Source organism: Tiliqua scincoides, chromosome 3 (assembly GCF_035046505.1).
Source record: "Tiliqua scincoides isolate rTilSci1 chromosome 3, rTilSci1.hap2, whole genome shotgun sequence".
Lineage (NCBI taxonomy): Eukaryota > Metazoa > Chordata > Lepidosauria > Squamata > Scincidae > Tiliqua > Tiliqua scincoides.
Window position 1 is genome coordinate 209,857,916 of NC_089823.1, and position 11,266 is coordinate 209,869,181.

General features: G+C 45.3%; 1 protein-coding gene across 5 annotated transcripts in view; it reads right to left on the reverse strand.

Moving 5' to 3' along the window:
* The window catches only part of TFDP2 (transcription factor Dp-2), a 76,151-nt gene extending 66,488 nt beyond the window's left edge, over positions 1–9,663 (reverse strand). For 2 of the 5 annotated variants that reach the window (XM_066621064.1, XM_066621061.1), the window contains exons 1-2: positions 9,591–9,663; positions 5,927–6,075 (exon numbers count right to left, since the gene is read on the reverse strand). Coding sequence is in view for 2 of the 5 variants with exons in the window: in XM_066621060.1 (XP_066477157.1) it covers positions 2,167–2,190 (24 nt within the window). In the remaining 3 variants the exon portion in view is untranslated. Of the gene's footprint in view, positions 1–2,166; positions 2,206–5,926; positions 6,076–9,277; positions 9,352–9,590 lie in introns of those variants that run through there. The other 3 variants (XM_066621060.1, XM_066621059.1, XM_066621062.1) reach the window with 2 other exon arrangements.
* Between the last annotated feature and the right edge of the window lie 1,603 nt (positions 9,664–11,266).

Below are 11,266 nucleotides of genomic sequence, written 5' to 3' on the forward strand. Positions count from 1 at the left end.
GACACTTGCCTATAAGTCGATCTCACAGATAAGTCGAGGGCAGGTTTTGAGCAAAAAATCATGGAATTTTCTATGACCATTTGATAAGTCGGGGGTTGAACTTAGGGCGGTGTCTGACTATAGTTTTGACTGATTTTACCCGAGGCCAGATTCTGAAAAATAACCTACCAACCTAATAACCTAATAACTGTAGTCTCTAACTTATTAAAAACATAGTAAATTATCATAAGCTACATTTTTATTCTTTTTAAATTCTGGTCTTCACCACCTTTTTGTAAACACTATCCGTGCACTGTAAACAACATACCAGTAAAACAGTGGATCCCAACCTGGGATTCATGTACTCCCAGGGGCACTCAACAGGACCTTTAGGGGTACTTGAAAAAGAATGGCACAATGGCAGAAAAAGGCAGGTCGTGCTCTAGAATGCTTTGCAGGGCCAGTAAGGCAGGAAGGGAGGTAGCTGGTTGGCTGTGAAAGCCCCACCAATAGCTAGTTTTTGGTCATCAATTCATCTGTGAACCAGTGATTGAAAACCAGCACAGTAAAAAAGCTGAAACATAATATGGAAAGTGATCAATCACCCAGAATTTCTCAGCACACTTCTGGTGCAAAACTGTGATAAATACATGAAGTCTGGGCTTTCATATAGAGGAGATGAGGGCTTCTATTATCAATTAAAACATTTTGCTACTATGAAGGGTACAATTTATGGAAATGGGCTGCCAAGGGATACAAAAGTGAAAAAGGTTGGGAACCACTGCAGGAGATCCATGAATCAAATCCACCTTTAAGGTGTCTGGTGTGTTAAGCCAGAAGCTCTACATACAAAACACAACCCATAGCACATAACTGAGAGTGTGCAATTCAATTCACAGCAGAGAGATGCAGCTGCATATATTTGCAACCCTTTTTACTTGGAAGTAAACCCACTGCTTTCCATGGGTGTTATTCTTTACTAATGGTACACTGAATTGTAGCCTGGGACTTTGCTTCAAATGGAAAGGAGGATCCCATTCTGGTGTTGAAAAAAACAGATCTGTACTAAAGGCTTGCATTTAGCAAAACAGAACCAGGCTGCAAAAGCATTTGCAAAGTGGAACAGAGGAGAATAAAAGGTTAACTTTGGCTGGAATTTCCCAGCAAAGTTACTATAGAAACTAATCTCTGCATTGCTTCTAAAGAAGGGATAAGGTTTTCAGAGTTGAAAGGCTCTGCCCTCTGATAGCTATCTCTGATAGTGGAGATAAGGCGAAGTGATAATTGGAGCTTGATTACTTGACAAAAATTTTACTACTAGTAACTGCTTCAAACTCTGAGGCCAGTGGTTCCCAAACTGTGAGCTGTGGCTCCCCAGGAAGCGACAGAATCCTTCCAAAAAAACTACCAAACTATACAAAATATAGGGTTGTAGCCCTAATGGGAACTCATAACCAATGGCCCAGTAGGTCAAGGGAGCCACCAGTTGAAAAAAAAGTGGGAATTATTGCCCAAGGCAATTCAGACATCAGATAATTGCTGATTATCTTGCAAACAGCTCAGCTTCTGGAGTTTACAAGATAGTTGTTAATTGTCCTACAAAAGAGCTCAGCAGCTATTTTGCAAGCTGCAGGAGCTAACTGCCCTGCAAAGCATGTGCAATTTGCAAGCATGTGTAAATATACAGATAAATGTGTCTTAGGGCTCAGTCCAACAGTCCATAGCACAGGTGCTAGGTGTCATAAATGTGCTGTAAAGCATGTTTATGGCACCTCCACTGCGGGAGGAGGAGCACCGGGCCCAGGGCCAGGAGGAGGATGCTGCACAGCTGCCAGAGGAAGGTAAGAATGTCAGGTGGCAGCGTGACTGTTGGGGGCAGGGAGAGGCTGGAATGGGGAAAGGGGATGGAATGGGGAAAGGGGCAGAAGGGAGGTGAGACCAGGGGAGGCTTCCTCTGCCTGATCCTATCCTCCAGTGGCTTCCTGGCACCCACAGAATAAAGCTGTCACCATTTTGGTGCCGCTGCTCCTCCAGGTGCTGGGAAGCATAGGATTAGGCTGCCTGGGCCCAATCCTGTCCAATTTTCCAGGACTAGTGCAGCCTTGCCAATGAGGCATGGGCTGTATCCTGTGGTGGCAGGGCAGTCATGGAGATCTCCTCAAGGTAAGGCAACATTTGTTTCCTTACCTTGGAGCTGCATTGTGGCTCCATTGGTGTTGGAAAGTTGGATACGACTGGGCCCTTAGTTGATGGCCCCCAATAAAGGATTCAAAATAATCCAGAAGAGTTTATGCTTTCTATTTTTCTGGAGAAAAATGGGAAAAGGAAAGCATTCATTAAAGTTAATTAAGGTTGCCTCATTAAGAGAAATGGATCAAATACTTGTAAACTAATAAAAAATATTAATACCTGTAAGTAAACCACTTCTTCCTAGATCTTTTTTTTCAAGTCTTGTAAACCTAGGTGGGTCCTGATAATTTGCCGTTTTAAAAAGGGGTTCCTGGTGCTAAAACGTTTGGGAACCAGTTGCCTAACATACTGTGCAGTTATTAACTCTGACTCACATACAAAGATCTCAAGATCTAGCCAATCGCACGCATAGTCAAATATTGGATTGGCAGACCTTTTTCTTAACTTCGGTTCTGCACATTGCTGCTTGGGGAAAGACTGCAGTAGAGGGGTAAAGCAAATATTTTGCATGCAGGAGGTCCTACTTAAAACGCTGGAATTGCCAGTTAGGGCTAGGAAAGGACTCTATCTGAGGTCATGGAAAGCAACTAAAGTTTCTGGGGGGGAAATCCATTACGGGGTACAAGCCATGATGTGCATGCGCAACCTCCTGATTTTAGAAATGGGCTATGTCAGATGCAAGGGAGGGCACCAGGATGAGGTCTCTTGTTATCTGGTGTGCTCCCTGGGGCATTTGGTGGGCCGCTGTGAGATACAGGAAGATGGACTAGATGGGCATATGGCCTGATCCAGTGGGGCTGTTCTTATGTTCTTATGTAGACAGTAGATGAACTAGTGGTGTAACTCAGTAGCTTCATACGTTTCTGGTTATAGCACTTTGTTTCCATGTTATTAGTCTTATTTTAATAGGTTTTTATTAGAAGCAAACTAAATGTTTATGGGAAATGCAGTGGCATTGCCAGGAGGGTATGAGCCGCACTACGTGACACCACTACTGCCAAAATTGTGAAAATCTTGGTGTTTTTGAAAATACCATCCTGTTATAGATCATTTGATGTGGAATCTCATGAAGAATGCAATGAAACAAACCTCATTGAAATACATCTGTTCTATCAAAAGCGATAGCCAAACATCAGAAAAGGAAAACATAACTGGCTTATGTAACAAAAAGTGGATTTTCTCAACTCAAAACTGACCAGAGACAGACTGTTCCAAGAGCCAATGAGATGTTGTTCTGATATAGCATGGAACCAATAAGGTGTTAATATGAGTCAGCTCTCATTTCCATGTATCATAATACAGTTACCCCTGCTGATTGGGTGAAGAGGCACTTTTTCAAGTGATGCTCCTCTTCTATTTAGCAGGGGGAGAATGATAATGTAGTCTGGTGCTGAGCTCAAAATGATGCCCCGGAAGTGATGTCAGTGGTGTTATGGCAAAGCAGGGAACCACTAAGGTGTTAGTATGAGTCAGTTCCTATTTCCATGTATCAGAGGTAACACTAGAACTTTTGTTCAACTGTATCATCAAGTTGGCCAATGGCTTTTATTAGTTAGTGATTTATTGGGTTACCTGTACTATTACATATTAAAATACATAAAATTAATGGAGGGAGGGGAGGGAACAATAATTGCTTAAGTGATAAAGCTTTGACACTTAGCTGTAATCCCACCTTGTGCCTAGTTTAGTAAGTTTAAAAAAAAGTCAGCTGGCTTTCAATTGAAGCTTTATTCCTAATTAAGACAGCATGCAGGAGGTACAATTGGGACTGGAATGAAGACACAGGTAAAGTGCTAAACCCCGCCTCCCACTACCACACATTTGTCTCATTTTATGCCACCAACCCAAGCATACTTTTTTAAAAGAACACCACAACACTTTTAAACACAAAACTGGTGTTTAAAAGAACACCAGTAAACAAATTTACTTTGTGTAGTTTGATCTTAAGTTCTCATAATTTACATTATCCTTGACAGTGTAAGAACCATATTTAAAGACAATTCTAGAAGTTTCTAGAAGAAATTGAATCCATCCACCTTTCTCAGGTTTCTTATGCTTTCCTTGCTTCACTGCTAATTAACAAGTATGTAATCCATTCTAGAAGGTTGTTTTTCCAGTGTTTCACTGCTCACTTGATTCTCATGTGAGGCAAATTCTTTATTTAGAATATAAACCTTTTGCCATGAAACTGCAGGAAGGCCATAAACTCAATATATCATGAGTCCAGGGTAGGATCAAGAAGTAGCTAGACTGAGAGAGATGAACTTTATTTGTGAAAACAAATGTCTTAATTTCTCTTCTTGCTGTCTTGCCCTGCAGCTATTAAGGCCACACCTGCTTGGGCTGCTACTTCACAGGGTTGTTGTGAAGACAGAAGAGGCAAGAGGAAATAGGGCAGGCAGGGATGGGTGTGGGTGGTAATGAGGGCAGAGGGTGGTTGGTTTAGGTTCCAGGAAGGGGCAGGATCAGTAGTGGGTCCCCAGTCTCATACTTTATTGGGGTCATGGCATGACTATATCAAGAACTCAGTTTTGATAAGGCAGTACCATTATTGGATTGGATCCAAATCCTCTCTTGCACAAGCTTTGAAAGGTTGACGCCACCCCCTAAATGAGGCTTCATGACTTCCTTGGAGTCATGACCCACAGACTGAAGAACAACAATGTAAACAACAAAATTGTTGCAATCACCACAAAGCTCAAACATTGCAGCATTACAACTATTGTGGGGTTGAAGGGTTGTAGTACCCAGAAATAATTTTGATAAATTACTATTTTTAACATATGAAACTAATGATTGAACTGTTAACTTCGCCCAGCTAACTGCGCAAAGAGAACCTCTGAAAAACAGCAACCTGTTATATGGGGGGGGGGGAGCAACTGTCCCTCTTCACTCCAGGATGGTGTCTTTTTCACTGGCTGTTCCTGGGGTCTCTTTTGCATCTCTGGTATTGTGAGCCCTTTGAGAACAGGGCAGCAATTATTTAGCTGTATAAACTGCTTTGTGAACTACTTGAAAAGCGGTAAATAAATATTCTTAATACCACCACCACCTCATTCAGGTCTTTCTGCTTTGACAAGTGGAACATTCATCATGTTGAAAACTTACCTTATTCTCACACCATAACTATTATTAAATTACCCAAGTTTAAACAAGACTATTTCATCTTGTAATTCTTTCAGCGACAACTATCAGCTCACTTTCTTTTCACATGAATATATAGTTATTGATGTTATAGGTTTCTAAAATTATATTTTCATTGTTCAGCCTTATGTACACAAATACACACACACAATGCAGTCAATGAATCTGGTGTATGTACTGAACCATGTTAAGTTTGTAAATGGAGTAATTAAGCTATTCAAGTATTTTTAATTCTTTCCTGAAAACAGGAAACATCTGAAATAAAACTATTTGCAAAAAGAAACTGCACATAAGACTGCAAATTTTAGAGGTTGTTTGAAGTTACAAAGTGAATTTCAGAAACAAGTCTACATTTTAAAAGTCATAATGTGTTTATTTAACACATGGTGCTATGCAAACAAGAAAAAAAAAGTTCTCAGAATGCAAACACAGAGGAAGTATGCATTTATCAAGTACATATATTAAGAACAATAGAAACTTTGCTCCTCCCCTAGCATGCTGCAGTTTTCCTGTATCCAACTTCAAGAATGTTTTATTTAACATGCTGTGGTGTTCAATTTTTAAGCTACTGCTGAAAGTAAAGGGTATCTGATATATTTTGTAGAATACTTACACAGCAGAGAGAAACCCAAATACTCTCTCTTCACTGAACTAAGGAAGCATGCTTCTTACTGCAGTACCAACAATTCACAGTCTTTGTTACCATTCAAAGGAAACTTGATATGATGCCAGACATGAGCAATCAAACGCAGAACCAATACACTACAAGAAAATGGGATAAGAATACCAGAAAAAATTGTTATTACAAAAGCAGGAGTTCATATAATAAATAAAAAACATCTTCAATATACTCTTTAAAAAGCTCTCATTTTCCAACGAACTTTCACATTCTATTAAATTTTAGAAAAGCTAAAAGGAAACTCCTTGAAAAACAAATACAGGTTCCTCTCACTTCATGTGGGTGTTATGTTCTCAAAATCAAAGCCTATTGTAAAAATGCATAAACTAAAACTATTTACCATAAGAACATATGCAAATAGTACAGGTTAGGGAAAGCCATATAACACTTAGGTTGACAACCTGTGGCTTCTACTTGCCCAAGATGGCTTAGGCAGAGAGTTGAGGAGGGAAGCTACTAGCAGTGGGAGAGGGAGGTTACAGATGTTGATGAGTGAGGGCCCAAACCTCTTTCCAGCATCAGTGCAGCTGCAATGCAGCCATACCTTGGCTGTTCTCATACCTTGTTCCCATACCTTGAGGAGGTCTCTGTGACTGCCTCTCCAACACAGGAAGCAGTGCATACCCCAATGCACTGTGCATTGTGCACTGTGCAATGCACTACGCATACCCCAATGCATAAGCAGTGAATAGCAGCACCAGCACTGGAAAACTGGATAGGATTGGGCCCTGAGAAAGCAATGATAAAAGCACAGATGCCATGTAAGGAAACTGAGAAAGTGGTAAATTCACAGCTTTGCGAATGCCATTACACATATGGCACATGAATACACTGTAGGAGTGCACAAGAAGACTGAGCACATTATTTCAAAAATTTGCCTGCATAAATTAAGTTCTGATATTTATTAAACGTGTTACTTCAAAAACATGTAACTCAAACCTGAGTAAAATGAGAGGTGCCTATACTTTTGACCACAGTAGTACAGGCACCTGTAGTGATATGAACATGAGAACTGAGAAAAGACCACTATGTGCGCAGTAGGAGCTTACCTTGCTATTTCTGCTATAGCAGTAAAAAAAAATTTTTAGATCTAAAGTACAGAAAAATAAACAAGATATTTCCAAAATTATCCTATGAACTTAACTGTTAACACTAATTTGAAAATATACACATTGATCCTTGAATCTATTTAATTCAAAATGATGCTAGGATACCATCTGCCTAGGCCCAGACTTGCTAGGGCAGGCTGACAATGGGGAGGTCATGGAGGACATGGCACAGCTCAGACCAAAGATCCAAAGCATCTCCAGCTCCTGCTAAGCCATGGGTGGTCATAGGGAGGCATTCTGATTGGCGAGGGGAGTGGGAGCATTTCCAAGAAGGAAGGCATAGGAAAGCTGGCAGATACCTGAGAGAGGACCCTTTAAGACCTAGCAAAGATGGATTAGAAAGGGAATGGGTAGAATAAGAAGTGGACAATGGGTGGAGCCAAACAGCCTTCAAAAGTAGCTCAAGAGACCAAGGATGAGGGCAATACACTGGAGGCTGAGGAGAGCAAGCCCCTGAAGAGAAAGTAGCTGATCCAGACCTGAGGAAGAGATCCCCCAACCATGCCTGACCTAGAGGAGGAAAGAGATGCCAACCTAACCACCTCCCTGAAGGTTGTTCTGAGGCTCAATGTGTGAAGAGAAGGAACAAAAGGCAGATCATGGCTCCAACCCCAGCTGCCTTGGAGAGACCAAGGCAACCCCTCTGTAAGTCTGGTCCCATGGCCCCTTCCCTCACCACCAGGGCAAGGCAATCTGAGAGGGAACTCATACTGTCTACCGCTGTCCAGCATGTTCAGAACTTACAAAGGGACTATGTAAGATACAGTTTGCCAGATCACATGCACAAGTGGCTTGATCCAGCCCAAGAGAAGTATATGAGAAAACCTAAGAATGCAATAGGCAATAGAAAAGGCATCATGGAGATTTCATTAAAACTCACACTCAGAGTTCAATTAGTCTTCTATACATTTACAAAATGCAAGATGAAAGATGCTCTATGCTTATAGTCCTCCTGGACTCATCCTCAACGAACACTGAGTAAAGACGAAGAAAATAGAAGTTGCCTTATGACTATTCTAACAGCACTCAATCCAATCTCCCACTTAGGTTTGCATATAGCTGCATGTGAACTGGAGAAAATAAGTCTTATCTATTGTTAAACTAGACAAGCCTCTCCCTTTCATGGCTGATTTTAGCCACAAAATTCTGGAGATTCCACCCCTCCCCCCTGAACTAATAACATGAGCCCTGCTGAATCAGGCCATAGGCCCATCTAGTCCAGCTTCCTGTAACTCACAGTGGCCCACCAAATACTGTACCTCAGGGAGCACCCAAGACAACCAGAGACCTCATCCTGGTGTCCTCCCTTGCACCTGGCATTCTGAGGTAGCTTGCTTCTAACACCAGGAGGCTGCACGCACCCATCACGGCTTGTAACCTGTGATGGGGTTTTCCTCCAGAAATCTGTCCAGTCCCATTTTAAAGGTGTCCTGGCTAGAGGACATCACCACATCCTTCACAGACTAATTATAAGCTGGGTAAAGAAATACTTTCTTTTGCCTGTCCTAGCCCTCCCAACACTCAATTTCATTCCTATAAGAACATAACAAGAGCCCTGCTAGCTCAAGCACATCTAGTCCAGCCTCCTGCATCTCACACTGGCCCACCAGGTGCTTCAGGGAGTACACAAGAGGGACAAGAGACCTGCATCCTGGTGCCCTCCCTTGCACCTGGCATCCTGAGGGCAGCCTGCTTCTGAAACCAGGAGGTGGCACATACCCATCATGGCTTGTAACCTGCAATGGACTTTTCCTCCAGAAATTTGTCAAGCCCCCTTTTAAAGGCATTCAGGCCAGACCTGTGGCAAGGAGTTCCACAGTCACACGCTGGGTAAAGGAATACTCTTATCTGTCCTAACTCTCCCCACACTCCCCAGGCGTTGTGTGAGAGAGAAAGAACATCCCTCTGTCCAGCGTATCCATCTTCTGCATAACATCTCCGCCATATCAAGTGGCAAGGAGTTTCACCGATTAATTCTTCTGTCCGTCCTCTCAACACTCCATTTCAGTGGCTGCCCGGTCCTGGCGCAGAAGAGCCTCCCTGCACCCACCCCCCGCAGTGTTGCACCAACCACCCAGCCGAGGCGCAGACGCGAGTGCGCACTTCCCCGCCGGCGGCCACAGCGGTGCCCGGGGCGCGCTGTGGTCGGGCCCTGTCGCTACAGCCAGACACGCACCAGTCCGCTGAAGGAGAAGGGGCACGACGACGGGAGGCGGACGGAGCCCCTCTTGGCCAGCACGGAGAGGCGCCTCCACCAGGCTGGAGGAGGAAGGGAGGCGGAAGCAGACGAGGCGGACCTGCCCTCGCGCGCCGGCACCTCAGCACGTACCCGAGCGGCGCGCGGAGGAGCGCTCTGCTCGGCGGCGGCCGCGTCCAGCCCAACCGCCCCCACAGAGGACCCAGAGAGGGGGCGGGGCCTGCCTGCCGGCCTGCCCAGAACCGCGCGAAGGGAGACGCCCCCTTGCGAGCCCCCCGGCGCTTCCACCCACCTCAGCGCCTCTCCGCCGGCCCTCCCAACAGCCGCCGCTGTCAGAGCCGCTCGCGCTCTCTCCCCCGCACAAGCTTGGCGGCGTCTGACAGCCGCAGCCACCCATTGGCCGACAGCTCAGGTTGCCCCCGGCCTCCCATTGGCCGCCTCGTCTGTGTGTGCACAAACCGCTCGACGTGGATAGGCGGAAGCGAGGGGAAAGGGGTGGGGCGACAGCTCGAGCGTACCTGTAAGGGCTAGTAGGGGGTGGGGCGGCCGTGAATCCATCAACGGGCACCGCCTCCTTCGGACTTAGCCCCGCCCTTCCCAAGCCTGGCTGAGGCAACGGGGTGTGTCGCCTCAGGCGCAGCAAAGGTGGAGGGGCGGGAGTCGGGAATAGTTTAACCCCTTCCTGCCCAGCCCAGAGCAGTACATACCAGGGATGGAGTGGATGGGTCCTTTGAAAAGCACCTCCACCGTGGGAGCACCCACAACCCACGCACAACATGGGTGGGCGCCAAGCTCCTTTGGCTTAGGACAGTGTTTCTCAGCCAGGGGGACGGGTGCCACCAGTGGTGCTTGAGGTGGGGTTTGGTCATACTCAAGGGGCCCTGGACAACTGCCATGCAGCAGCAAGTCCCCTCAGTGTTTCTCAAGTACAGGTACCACCAGTGGTACTTGAGGTGGTGGCTGGTGGTACTCGTGGGAGCCCTGGACACCTGCCTGCCAGCAGTGAGACCAGGAATGTGACACAACAAACAGCAGTCGGTGGCTCCAAAAGCATGCTTGAAAAAGTAGTCTGAGCACCTCCCTTATGAGGGAAGCCTTCAATATTTGGGACTGTTCAATTTAGAAAGAAGGTGCCTGAGGGAGGACACGATTGAGACACTTATGATTATGCATTGGATGGACAGAGGGAAGTTCTTCTTCCTCTAGCACAGTGTTCTGAACCAGTGGTACATGAAGTACTTGAGGTGATGCCTGGTGGTACTTGTGGGACCCCTGGACACTGCTGCCCAGCAGCAAGACCAGGAATGTGACACAATAAACAGCGGGAGGAGCCTTGGCTCAGCAGGTCAAGCTCCAAAGCATATTTTTCCATGCTCGAAAAAGCCTTCCCGTGCACCCTGAGCCTCTTACTGGTGTTTGTCTTGTCACATCTGGCCTCCCAACAGAGATGTAATGGTGATGATATCATCGCAAGTTACTTCTGGTGGTACTTCCAATAGGTGGAACCACTGGAAGTGATACGGCAGAAGACAAAATGTTGAGTAACACTGGCTTAGGAGGTTTTAGCGCCACCACTCCAAGGGAAAGTCCCTTTTCTTCAGTATTTGTTCTTTAAAAGTACACTGGCCACAGGTGGCAGGGACCAATAGACTTATGATGTGCTGGAGTTCCTGTTCGGTAGAGCTTCCACAACAGGGGCACCCCCACTGTAACCAAGACAGTCAGAGATTCTTGGCCTGGAGCAGCTGACTAAGGGCCAAATCCTATCCAATTTTCCAGTGCTGGTGCTGCTGTGCCAATAGGGTGTGTGCTGCATCCTGTGATGGGGAGGCAATCACAGAGGCCTCCTAAGGTAAGGAAACATTTGTTTCCTTACCTTGGGACTGCATTGCAGCTACACCAGTGCAGGAAAGTTGGATAGGATTGGGCCCTGAGGACCCAATTCTACCCAACTTTCCTGCATCAATG